Source organism: Arachis hypogaea, chromosome 12 (assembly GCF_003086295.3).
Source record: "Arachis hypogaea cultivar Tifrunner chromosome 12, arahy.Tifrunner.gnm2.J5K5, whole genome shotgun sequence".
Taxonomy (NCBI): domain Eukaryota; kingdom Viridiplantae; phylum Streptophyta; class Magnoliopsida; order Fabales; family Fabaceae; genus Arachis; species Arachis hypogaea.
In genome coordinates, this window is record NC_092047.1 from 111,184,248 (window position 1) to 111,198,135 (window position 13,888).

Genomic DNA, 13,888 nt, shown 5'->3' on the forward strand with positions numbered 1-13,888 from the left:
TCTTGACTAATTTTTCTGATTTTTTAACTAATTCTTGTCAACCTTTATTTGACCTAAACCAGTTTGATAACCAATTTTCAATTAACCAATTGAACTGTTTGATTCAATCCGGATCTCATAACCATGATCTTTACTCTCATATGAAGTGTTTAATTTGAACAACTTTAAAGTCGTTAGTTTCTTTAATATGAGTAAAAGATAGTATGATTCATATTTAATGTAAGATTATATATAGGGGGAAAATAGATATCATTATTAATATTATTTAAAGAAGTGGTAAGAGTATGATGAGATGATTATGTAATTTCTTCTCAAGAGCATAGGAATACTTCATCTTCGTCCATTCATCCAACCCAACATATATCATTTTTTCTAATGGTGGAAACTAAAGACATACACAGTACCGTTACAAAAATTTGCAAGTATAAGCTTCTTGATTAAGATGTTTAACATGAATGGGGTTTTGATAAATTAAAAATATAGTCTCTCCCTTCGATAAGTAGCTTAGCTCAAAATTTTCCTAATAATTAAACTTTTATTGAGCATCTATTTATTGGTAATGGTAACCACCTCTGAGACAGCATTATTTTACACTACTTTTAAAGCTGAGCACCCATTTTAAGAGACAATACATTATTCACTAATTAATGTTATCGTCCAAACCTTACTTTTCACTTTTCAGAGGGCGTGTATGTGATTCGTAAGAACTTGTATTAATGCAAGAACTTTTAGAGAAATAAAAACGTAACATGCCAACCACGCTTCTCCTTAAGGTTTGTTGAATTCTGATAACAATCAACAAAGAAAAGTTAGATGATGCTCTAAAATAACCGTCAAAAATAAAAGTGTTCATACCCTAGCCCAATAATAAAGGTCCAGGATTCAAACAAATAGACCCAACCCAAAGGGTTGGCCCTCACCCAGTACCAGCCTTCATCCCAAGAAGTCGGTACTGAACACGACCTGCTCTAAAGAAGTCGGATACGAGGGTTAGCTGGCAGATAACACTCATTCGAATGAGTAACTGCCCCTAGAAACTCTCCAACCACTTCATAGAGCCATATCTTAACTTCCTTAAGATATGGGAACGGTTATCCACCTAAAAAGGTGGCACTACTCCAGCGGTGGTTATTGGTTCACCATTATAAATACCCTGACATCCCTCAGGTATCACTAAGTTCCAATATACGTTCTAACCTGCTCCCACTTTTGCTAACTTAAGCATCGGAGTGTCTTTGCAGGTACCACCCCCCATTCTTTCTCACGCACAAGTCGGACGGAGGAACGCCGAGTACCAGGTCCACTCGATAGTCACCTCCCTCACACGTTTGGGCCAACCTACGCCATCCGGCTCACTAATCTCCAGTTACCCACCGTAACAAAAAGTATATGTTGTATTAGAGAAAAATACAAATAAGTTTCTAATTATTGTTTTTAAGAATCACATTAATTCCTAACTAAATTTAAATACTTATAAATCTTTAATCATTGAATGCTAGGGGCTAGCAACTTTTGTGATTTGTATCCATCAAATAGTCATCAATGATGATTTTAATGGTGTGAGATTTCATTCAATGACTCATTTTTCTTTGCTGGTTATATGCTGACCAAAATCTAACAAAATTGCTAACCCCTTAAACTTTTCCATAAATAATTTCTCTCTCTTTTTTTAATAGTAAAAAACTTATTTGTAATTAAATTTTTTTAAAAAACTTGATTGTAGTTGGGACAGAAAGTTAGCAACTTAATTATTTTTTTTAATTATTGTACAAACTTATATATATATACGGTAATTATTGTATAAGTATTGCTAAAACTAAAATCATTTTTTTTATATTTCGATCACATTTTTTTAGCAACACTTTTAAAGAAAACATTATTAAATAATACAAAATCGTTACTTTCGTTTTAACAACACACAATAATAAATATTATAACTATCGTAGCATTAGTAGAATCCACTATATACTAGTTTTAATATATTGATAGTATAAAATATTTTACACAATTATTCAATCACATCCATTTTTTTAGATAACCATTTACATTATTAATATAAAAAATAGTTATTTTTATTAATATATACATATAAAATATTTTATACCAACAATATATCAAAATTAAATTTATTTATATGCCTATAAAATAAATTACAAAAGAAAATTCCTAACTTTATATTAAATTTATAGAAATATCATTAATAAATTAATTAACATTAGAATTTAGTTATTTATTTATACAATTCATAATAAACCACTTAAACTTTATTATATTAAAATAAACATTTACAATGTTTTCTACATACCTCATAATCTTTCTTCTCACTTTCTTAATCAAATCATAGCCTCTTAATTTTTTTCCTTAATTTCTCTTCACAACTAGATAATACATAGATACATAAATAACAGCACTTTTATTATAATTCTCAGTGAAACGATATTTCCATTCTGTATGCAAGAGAATCTTATTTTCCATAGGAAAATAGTAAAAGTAAAACCAATCATGATCTAATCATTGTTTTGCAACCTTTTTCAGTTTCCTTTATATAAGATCTATGTCTGACTTTACACATGATAATGAATTTCAGAAGATTTTACTTTGATTTGGTCGGAATATGGCAAATATTTATATACATTGAAGATTCAGGTTGCTTACGTAGCTCACTAGTCCCAAAAGAATTAAATAATACATGCAATGATTCTTCCCGCATCTAAATCTTCTCACGAGACTGAAAAAATTGAACATATCTAATTGTCTCGTGAATTTAAACCGACGGTAGCATGCTTTATTTTGTTTATATTTGTTCCGTCCAAGATTGAATATATGCACTTCCATAGTTACTTTAATATAATCTTGGGCGGCTATTATATAAGTGGACAATGCAATACCCTCCCATTTGAATATACATAATGTCGGTTAACTTGATTAATATTTTAAACTAAAAATTTTATCAATAATTATTACTAATGACATCCGATTATGATTGACCAAACAATATATCTTCTAACCTTAGTCTTAAGGATAGATATATAACAGCATAGACTTTAGTATAACTTTGTAACTTTACATCAATAACTCGTAATAAACCTACACCAAGTAAAATTTGGTGCATTCAACTAAATTTTCAATCAAGAAAAAAGCAGCAGCTGGAAAATCAACCACCAAGCATATCATAAGGGGTCTCAACCTTCATTCAATGTTGATCCTAACTACTTTCTTTGTTCTTCCACTTTGATCGGTTCCTGTTTCATGATTTGATCCAAATCCTCTCCCTCTTCCAGCATTCTCCCAAGATGGAACTGCCCAAACTTGGTTTCTGTTCTGCTCACTACCACTAGAACCTATAACAATCATATGCTCAAAATTTAGCTAACGCTTTATATTCATGTCAAATATTGTACTGACACGGACATGAGACACGATACCATTTCAAATTCAGAAAAACAACGAATTCATAAAGTTAGCGAACATAAAAGCGACAGATATACATATGTGAGGAAAATTCAGAAACTCAGTTTGCACATTTTGAAGTTTAAGACTTTTAAGGGCTAAAGTACACAAGCCTAAAGTTCAGAGGTGAAAAGTGCAATTAACCCTTGCTTCATACAAAAAAGCATACCATATATTCATAAATATAGCTCAAGCTCATCAAACACATGTTTCGAAATAGAGTAACAATTCATGGTCCTAAATTAGGTTCAAACTATTTAGCATCATGATTCTAGTCAGTAATAGCCACATTACAGCAGCATATAACATTATAGTAAAAATAATTTTCCTAGAGTTTTCAAAACAACAGACATTGAGCTGAAAGAACTTGATTATATCAACTGGAAGCATTCAAAACTTACCCTGGTTTCTATGCACATCAAATCCAACCTTCATACCATGCTCCATATTTTTTCCTTTCCAAGCTTCCTCGAAGCTGGCAAGCTCATCTGCAATGTCAAGAAACAAATACATATATATTCACAAAAGAAAAGCCTCGCAACATGTGAAATTGTCAAATACAGCAGGAACAAACCTTCCTCAAGATTATGCAGTGTCTGTTTGGTGTCAAGCTTACCGTCCGAGCCAAGCTTCCTCAAAAGGGAATGACCCTACATAAGAGACGCAAAGAGCATAGTCTCATTATTTAAAACACTAACAAGTTAGTTTGATTTCTTTCCATACAAATGCGCATCATAACAACCACATGACACAAAGCTAAACAAGGTTACCCAACTGATGAATTTCAAAACTCTATTTGCAAACTCAGTTTTGGAACCTAAACTAGTAAACTTGAAAAAAATTTTCCATTAACTTTGGAGTTTGAAATTTAACAATGTGACACTAGTAACTGCAGAATGCATTTTTCTGGTAGTCATATTTACACACCTTATCGTGGATTCCTCTGCTTATCCTATGTGAAGCCTCCCCCGTTCTCGAGTCGGCTTCTTTTCTCTCCTCAATTATCGCCTAACTCACATTAACAGAGATGACATTAGTTCTAAACCATAATCAACGCAACCAACCACCATGCGAGTAAGTTACATACCCCGTCCGTTCCTGTCCTTCTGGTTCTAGTTGAAGTATAATATGCACCATCCACGCCGCCATACGTTACTCTGCTTGTCTGAAAAGAAGAACTGCTAGATTTTGGAGGTTCCACCTTGTAATGATCATTCTTGTAAGTTACATTACTCTGCTTCTTCTCTAATACATAATCAACAAATTAGTAAGTACATGTAAGTAAAACATATATGCAAGTTAAACAAACAAATAAGTCTTGTCCTACTAAGTAACATCGGTTCTATATATCAAAACAAATGATCTATTTCAAAATAACCGTCATACAACCAAAAACACATTGATAAAAGTACTAGACAGATATTGATAGCAACTAACATAGACAGAATTACTCAAACATAAGTAAATGCATCTAATTAATGAATATTGAATCATCAAAATTAAATTAAAGGTGTCACTGAAAACACTAATTAATATTATCTTGACAAAAAAGAAGTTACTATAGTGAAACTTCACTGTTTTTGAAACTTCACAGATATATTAGAACAGAGGAAGTATATAATAATATATATAAAATTACCATTATCATCATCATCTGGATGCTCCACAGAAGGTTCCATGGTTGATCTATGAATGTTCTGATCAGGGAAATCACCATTTCCCTCTTCATCATCAGAGCCTAATTCCTTTATGACAACTCCTTTTCCTTTGCTTGGCTTTTGCTGCATTGTGGTTCTATTACTTGGACCAAAAAAGCTATCAAAAGGGTCACTGAAAAAAGGATCATCAAATGGATCTCTGCTTCCAAACACACTTGGCATCATCATCATACTTCTACCGAATCCAAAATCTCCAAACCCATATCTGGATTCAAAAATATTATCTCCAACTTCTCTACCCTTCTTCATACTCATTATAATCTAATCTTCACAATACAAAGCAACAAAAGTCCAAGAAAAAAAAAATTAAATAAACACAATCACACAAAAGTGCCAAAAAGTTCACCCTTCTGCCACTCCTAATATCTAACATCTAACATATATATTCATAAGATAAATATTTTAAACTACACAAATTGCATGTCATGCACGTAAGAAATGGTTTCAATAGATTAACACATTGTATAATTCAGTTTAAAACTTCATTTATTTATAATTTTGGATAAACCAATAGGTTATGATCACAAAAACATCAAATTAGATTAAATTAAATATTATACATAGCACGAAATCGAGGATGAAATTATTACCTCAATAGATTGAGTATTAAGATTGAAGGAGGGGAGAAGCCAAAGAAGTGAAAAACGGAACAACCTAGGCTATTCTGTTGGATTGTAATTTTTCTTTTTAAAAAGATTTGAAACTGAAGGGAAACAAAAGGGACCAGTTTATATGTTAGAGGCACATCACGGAGAGAGTGACACGTGTATTTATTTCATTTCATTTGGCGAAAGCTAGAACCTTCTGGCTCTCTCTCTCTTTCTTCCTCATCGGGTTCAAATTTTAATACGTAGCTAAACTTGTAGCATGTTCTTGTAAGTTGTAACTTGTAACACGATGGCAATTAACATTTAATGCATTTTCTTTTTTCTTTCATAATTTTAAATTTGTTCTTTATCAAGTGATTCTTTTTGGTATTAGAATTTTAGTTTAGTTTTAATGTATTTATTATGGTGAAAACTTACATGCAGTTGTTTTGATGTGAAGTTGATATTTAAAAATCATTGAATAATTTAATAAATTTGACTAATAATCATCTAACAGTTTTCAACGATCAACTCCATATAAAGATATTTGCATGTAAGAAAAATGGATCCTTTCAATTTTTTGTTTAACAATTAAGAAAATAAAGTGTGATCTCTCACTATTAATTATTATAAGTAGGGCCAAGAAAAAACATGAAAAAAATGTATTAAAAAATTATAAATCATACTTTACTCTCTCAATTTTTTTCAATAATTGATAGGATTCATTCCCGCATGTAAGTCTTCACCATTTATTATAATAATATAAAAATGGTTTCAAGTATGATTTAATAGAAAAATAATTAAATGCTGAGAAAAATATCAAAAGTGAAGAAGTTTCACAGGATACAAATAAATGGAAATACTGGAGCGATTATCTCGAGCGTTGGAATGTTATTTGCAAATAAATGTTAATGTCAATATTTATGTTGAATTCAATTATGGAAGAGTTTTTTACCCCGAAAAAAAAAAAAACACTTCCAACTGCGTTGTACTTTTGCGATGATTAAAAAATGGTCACGTTTTAATTTTTAAAATAAAATGATGTTACATATTTGTTTATTTTTAATATTACATATTTGAATATTTTATTTTACTTAATAAATATGTTATATTTTTGTTAAAAGATTTCTTCCTCATATTTGTTGCCATTTGATTATACAAAGTTAAACTGGATAATTTTCCATTTTCATCATCCAAATTCGCAAGCTTAAAAAACAATGCTTAGAAGTAATAATTTATGTGAATATAATAAGATAAAGAAAAGTCTAGCGGTCCAACAACTTTATTAAATTCTAGCTTAATATGTAACCAGCAAAAGAAAAGTGAATAATCCCACGTCATTGGATTAAATCTCACACCATTAAAATCATCATTGATGGCTACTTGATGGCTACAAATCACAAAAATTGCTGACCCTAACACTCCTCGTAAGACAAACTCGTTAAAATAACGACCATTTGAAGGAATTAATACAACCGTTAACCTTTTCCTTCTAAAATCGTAATCAAAGATAATCATCACTAAGATAAAATTCACGGAATTGGATTAGATTTCAAATTCCCAATCAAATGTATGAAAGCTTAAGAAAAGAAAATTGCATTACCTGTTGAACATTTCCTAACATTATGAATATTTAACTAAAAAAAACAACAATGGCTCCCTCTTCAAAACACCAACAACTTGCACCCCATTGCTCTCTCCTTCACTTCAACATTACACAAGCATCCATTTTGAAATGACCCCATTTTTTTTGTTTTCTCTAAATAATTGATGCTAAGTGCTTATGCCTATGAATTGCTAGGAGCTCAAATCAGATATACTTTACAAGTTACATCTCTGTTAGAGACAGAAAAGTAGACAAGGGTTGTGGAGTTACCATGTCATTTTGTTACATAATGTGCAAATATATTTAGCTTCTTTCTGTTTTCTTAATAACTATTGGGAATCAAAGTCTGGTTTTGATGGATAATCAAGACCTTGTAGTGCTGGCATTTTTCGTAAATCTTCGTCTGAATATGCAGGGATGAACCAGTATTTCTTGTCCATCCCAAATACCTGATACCAAAGCAAAGAAAAAACAGAATTTAGCTTCGACTTACTACATACTGTTTAAGAGCTTTCTACAAAGAACTTTCTATTGAGGAATAAGCGCACTGCACAACTGTTGAGGAACTTTCTACAAAGAACTTTCTGGGTGGATAATCAAGAAGGAAAATATCATAGTATAAACATGGGATTAGAACATATTCAGCATAGTTACGAAGAACGCAACTTAATCAGAAGCAGAAGTGGAAGCAACAAATAAAATAAGAAAAGGCTGACATATTTGTTTTCGCTCTTGTAGAGCCTCAAATCGATGGGTTTGACAAAAGCTTCCTACATTACTTTTTGCCTAAAGCATGGTTTTGGGATTCTAAAAGCAGTGTCAAACATGTTATAAGTTCCAATGGTATTTAGCACTGCTACTTAAGACCCAAAAAAAAGCTACAACAATCATTTGTAGTTACTATTATAAGGATATTGACGACATTTATGCCAGATTTTAATGCAGTGGGTACTGAATAAAGAACATCTAATGATGAAAATATACTTAGAAGAAAGAATTCTGAATATACTATTACACACAAACCTGTTCAAAATTTTTTCGACGACCAAGATCATAACGCCATTTTGGAGTTGTTTTCTTCTCATATGCCTGCTCACAACAAGAAATAAAGTTCTGTCAGCTACATAACCCAACTTTCATACATCAAAAAAGAAAGAAAAGCATATGAAAGATTTATATATTATCACAACCCACATAAAATAAATAATATTAATTAATAAAATAAAAGGATCTACATCCATACAGCACAAGGATCTACTTTCCCAAATCCAAGCAAAATGAAAAAGAAAGAGTTTACCTCAATAGTTGTTGTATTAGCAGCCACCAATGATATGTGCATGATTAGAAATCCCATGACACTCAATGCGAAGGCCAGATTCAAAACTGCAGTTAATCCAGCGTTATAAAAGTTCACAGATGTAACGTAAAACAAAAGCAGTGTTTTGAAACCCTACCAAAAGCAAGAAAAGTTGTAGCAAGAGATCCAGGTGTTCCAGGAATTTCTCCATCACTAAAGAACGCTATGAAATGTGGCAGTAGGCATGCAGTCACAAGACTCGTCTCAAGAAATGTATAGAACTGCACCAGTAATTGACCCGATGAATTAACCATGATGTGCATTTTGCAATTTAAGCCACAAATAAAGAACAAATAAATCCACAACCACTCATGTGTACAAAGACTAACTACACGCCAAATGCAAAGTTCATACCGACAGCATACGTAAAGAAACTCACAACTATAACCTTTTTAAAGTATCATTCAATCATTGCCTCAACTGGCGAATTAGCTACAGTTCATGCAGGACACTTGTATAAACTAAAGCACATATGCCAGAACTAAAATGACATTCCTATTATCTATCCAGTAGGATTAGACTACGAAACTGAAATTATAAAACGTTCAGCTATTCCAAAGGTAGAAATTAGCCTAAGCCATGAATATAGCAATAAAAGTAATGGTCTCCTTTTAAACGTTAGCCGCTTTGCGTTGTAGTAAATATGCTCCGAATTTCAATCCACATCAGTCTAACATTATTGTGCATGAATATCCCTATGACAGTCCAGAATAAGAGCAACAATCCAACTTTAATAGCCAAAACTTTTATCTGTTTCAGATTTCAGTGTTATGCAATAGAAAAGGAAATTTCAAAGTAATAAAGGAGGTCAAAGTATAGTGTGTGTTTCTATGTTCTACGTTAGCACAGCTTATGAAAGTGTTAAGATATCAAAACACCATCCTAGCAAGCCGGAAGCGATAGCTAGATAACAAGATAATAAATAGCTCTAGTTAAGGCACCATACCAAGAAAAGGAGGAAATACTTGTAATTTAGAGCACCAACACAGTTAACTACCCAGACACAATGATGGTCCATCTTCAGCACACATCGTCCACCTAGTATATAAAAAAAAAAATGAAAAAGACGTCATCCTGGCTCGGCATTGATGTGGCAGTACAAATATGGAAGATTTTGTCCAAAAACTCACAAACTGAACAATGATGGCATCGAGGCGGCTTGAGCTGGTTGCACTTCCGGCAGTAACGGACACGTTGACCAGAAGGATCAGATTGCAGATTACCAAACTCGGAGGCAACCAACGGATCGTCCTCTCCTCTTTCCTCATCAATTGCAGGCCTCCAGTTTGGAGGCACACTTCCCGGATCCGTAAATACGACAGAAAAGTAACTCCACAACAGCATAATCAACTGCATATCATCAAACAATTTTCAACCACCACATTATTTTTAAGCTAAGATACTTCATTAATCCATCTAACTAACTAAATAAATCAAAACACAAGCTAAACACATTTTTGTCAACTTGATGCAGGGTTTCCAAATCAACAGTAAGCTGAAGATATTATACAAACGGGTTCCATTTAATAAAGTAACAAGCACTTTTTATTCCATCCTCTTCCCAAAAAACTCAACTTTTCAGTTTCATCTACCAAACCACACAGTCTAAGCCATTCACTGTACCAACATATCGATCCCTATTCCCTAAGTGACAACCATTTGCTAATTGCAAGTTATAACAAGCTGAGTTCCAAAATTAAATTAGCAAACATCTCATCCTGAGCTAAAAAAAGCTCACATTTTCAATGAGCTTTAGCTCAAATTCAAACAAACACAATTTTGAAGGCAAAAAAGAACAAAAGATGTGGAATTCAGGAATTGAAGTTTACCAAACCATGAAACAAGATCAACACTGCGATGGCAAGAAGACAATCAAGGCCTCCAGCAGACAACACAGGACCGTAATTGGTCAAAACAACAGCATAATAAGTAACACCAACAACCCCAAGAACCAAAAGTATCATGATCGAACCCAAGCCTCTGAGGGCGGTGCAGAACTTGAACACGTTCCAAGCCATTGTAGCTCCAGATCTATGCATAATCGAGGAGCAACAATCCCACCACGATTCAACACCAAAGATCTTAACTTTCCGATAATCGGAGCCACCCCAGAATCGTAACACGACCCGATAGTGCTAAAAAAAATTATAAAAATAAAAAATCAGCCGCTTTTTTGCACCCAAAAATAACACATGGCGAGAAAGTAGAAAAAGCGTTGCTCCGACACCAAGAGAACGGGAGCTGTGTTTCTCTGTTGTGTCGGTGAGTTTGGTGAATCTAGGGTTTACGGTGAATTGGGGCGAGATTTTCTGTTTTCGGTGAAGATTTGAAGAAAACACACCACAGAGATAGATGCTAATTATGAGACGAAAATGGTGAAATTTATTTCTTTTATTTTTGTATTTTCTGTTATTTATTTGTTGGGAAATTATTACAAGGACAGAGGGATTTTTATGTGCTAAAGTTGATCTCTTATTTATTTTGGTGATAAATTAACTATGATGATGATGTTTTTCTCAAACTAATAATATCCATTGTTGTTACCAAAAATGAATAATTAAGAATTCAAAAGTAGAAAACCAAGTTGGGTTGGTCTAGTGGTTAGCTCACTAGTCCGCTTAAGCAAGTGTCGGGGGTTCGAATCTCGCCTTGTGCATGCAGCAACCCATTGGCCAGCGGCAAACCCTTAAATGGAGCTCAGTACCGCGACGGATTAGTCCTTGACCTGCCGGGTTGGGGGATACCGTGGGAAACAAAAAAAAAAAAAGAATTCAAAAGTAGAAGCTTTTTACTGTAGTACAAAACAAGATAATATTTTTAACTTTTAAATAATATTAAATAAAAATAACAGTTTAAAATTTTCTACTTTATTATTAGGTTTTTTTTCAGACAATGTTAGTAAGAGCTTATAATAAAGTGATTAGTTGTTTAGTAATATTAATTATATCATTGGTATCTAGTAGTGGTTGTTGATAACTAATAATCAGTGACAGAATACCTAATTAGTTAATTACAGCTTCATTTTGGTCAAAGAATCTAGAAGGAGACTTGGATAGAATTACATTACTTGAAGTACTCAAAATTATATGAGTATATGACAAATTGAAATTTTCAAAGCAGTGTGGAAAGTGACCTAGGAGTTTTCATTGGGAAAAACCGTATAATAGTGTATTTTTGGGAGATAATAGCTTAGATGGGTTCATATTCACCATCTTATTAAAGTTGGGACATTTTTCCAAATTTAACGTGTGTTTATAGAGGTATTAAAAAGTCTTAAAAAGTACTTTAATCTCTAAGTATTTTAAAATAGAGTAAAGTATTTTTTTTATTCTCAAATATTAGAGTAAGTTTTAAATTCATTTCTAATACTTTAATCGTTTTATTTATATTTTTAACGTTTTTAAATCGTATCAATGTTATTCTTTAACTGAATATATACGTGAACATCAAAATGCGACTCTAAAGAATGTTTCCGTCACATAACTCTCCAAACTCAGATTCAGTAGCTCTCGCAAGCACAAACCCTCGGAAGAGAATAACCTTCCTTTAAATTATGAGTTTATCATGATGGGTATTTGCCATTTAAAGTTCAGATTTAGTATAAATAGAAAATGATAAATTCTTATGTTAATTAAATCAAAATCTAAATCATAACGAATTCATTCTAACTAAACAATGCAATTGAGAAGAAAAGAGCTTAAAATATATTTTCTATATATGCTGTTCAAATTTACTTCAATTAGCACATGCATATGTTCTTATTATCCTATTAGAAGGTAAAAGAAGGAGGAATAGATGTGATTGAAATCTATGTGTTCTGGAATGTTCATGAGCTTTTTCCTCGCAATGTACCTCACCACTCTCTTTTTTTGAATTATTATCATGTTTTGTTTTTTCTTTTGTGTTTCTCTCTCTCATTTGATCTTTATTTATTGTGTTTTCTGCATGCTACTCAACTCAGTACAATTTTAAAAGAAGATATGATCCGATAAAATTCATAAAGAATTGAAGATAACACAAAAAGTTGGTCTCTACGTTCATCTTCGCATTGGTTCTGATGTCTATGCTGAATGGAACTTCAAGTACTTTCTATTTTTCACTACTACTTTTATAATTTTTTATTTAATTTAATTTATCATTTTTTAGTTGTATATAGAGAATTTTTTGTGTGGCTGAAGTATGTTCCAAGAATAAGCTTTAAAATAGACAATGAATCTTTCAAAGTGTGTCACGTAATTAAATTCAACATTTTTTTTCTTTTTTTTCTAATGAATTAAACCAATTGAAAACTTGATTTGCAGAGAGTAATGCAAGAATTTACTAGAAGAATGTAGAAAAAAATATTTGTTTCTTTAGCTGCTTTTGAGAGATCTAGACATAGAGCTTTCAATATGGTATGTTTTATTATTTCATACTTTTTTCATCTTGATAGAATCAAATAGCTCAAAAATATAAAAGAAATGTTATTGTTTAGTAATTTGAGCTAATGCAGAAATGATTTGATAGAAGTTTGAGCTCAAAGAGAAAGTTTTAGTTTTCTTAGTTAAGTATTCTTAGTTAAGTGTTGGTTTTCATGATGCATTGGAATTTTCTCTAGTGTATTTAGCTAATTAGCTTATTCTAGTAAATATTGAGAATTTACTCTAGTATCTGTTCAAATATGTTAGAGTTATAGATGTTATTGAAAAGAAATAGTTGTTTTTAATGTAGAAGATTTAGAGAATTAGTATATAGATCAAACTGATTGAGAAGTCTCTATTTATAAATTAAATGCATTAATTAATTGAGTATGCTAAATAAAACCATTAATACATTCATATATTGATCTGCATTGTGAAAAGGATGAAAAGCAAATGAAATAATAACTGTCTTGTAAACATTGATATTTGATGGATCTTTTACCTGAATGATTTTAGCATCAATTTTTGTTACTCTTCCTCTTATTGTTTCATTTCATTGTCCATGCTGGATTTTTTTCGTTATTATTTTTAGGTTCTAATTTTTTTTAATTATTATTTTTAATATTGAATTGTCATTACTAATTTTTTGTTGTATTTTTTTTTGGCAAATTACTGATAACTTGGAACAGAGATTTTACAAGGATTTACGTAATGAAAATTTGGCTTAAGTAAACATTGTTTTGTGTATATATAAGAAATTGTTATCGTTG

General features: G+C 31.7%; 2 protein-coding genes across 4 annotated transcripts; both read right to left on the reverse strand.

Moving 5' to 3' along the window:
* Window positions 1–2,912: 2,912 nt before the first annotated feature.
* LOC112728269 (uncharacterized) lies at window positions 2,913–5,898 on the reverse strand. Of its 3 annotated transcripts, none has more exons than XM_025778337.3 (7): window positions 5,759–5,898; window positions 5,090–5,434; window positions 4,538–4,695; window positions 4,378–4,458; window positions 4,025–4,100; window positions 3,852–3,938; window positions 2,913–3,341 (listed from the first exon to the last, which is right to left on the reverse strand). In XM_025778337.3, exons 2-7 carry the CDS (start codon window positions 5,421–5,423, stop codon window positions 3,190–3,192), a joined length of 888 nt encoding a protein of 295 aa, XP_025634122.1. In that variant the 5' UTR covers window positions 5,424–5,434; window positions 5,759–5,898; the 3' UTR covers window positions 2,913–3,189. The 3 variants fall into 3 exon arrangements, with proteins under 3 accessions (XP_025634122.1, XP_025634123.1, XP_025634124.1); XM_025778338.3 differs by having other exon boundaries at window positions 5,090–5,429; window positions 5,759–5,888; XM_025778339.2 differs by lacking the exon at window positions 4,378–4,458.
* A 1,378-nt stretch (window positions 5,899–7,276) lies between these two features.
* Window positions 7,277–11,201, reverse strand: LOC112728270 (probable protein S-acyltransferase 14). Its single transcript, XM_025778340.3, has 7 exons — window positions 10,548–11,201; window positions 9,849–10,068; window positions 9,665–9,756; window positions 8,816–8,939; window positions 8,659–8,744; window positions 8,385–8,450; window positions 7,277–7,810 (listed from the first exon to the last, which is right to left on the reverse strand). Exons 1-7 carry the CDS (start codon window positions 10,755–10,757, stop codon window positions 7,691–7,693), a joined length of 918 nt encoding a protein of 305 aa, XP_025634125.1. The 5' UTR covers window positions 10,758–11,201; the 3' UTR covers window positions 7,277–7,690.
* Between the last annotated feature and the right edge of the window lie 2,687 nt (window positions 11,202–13,888).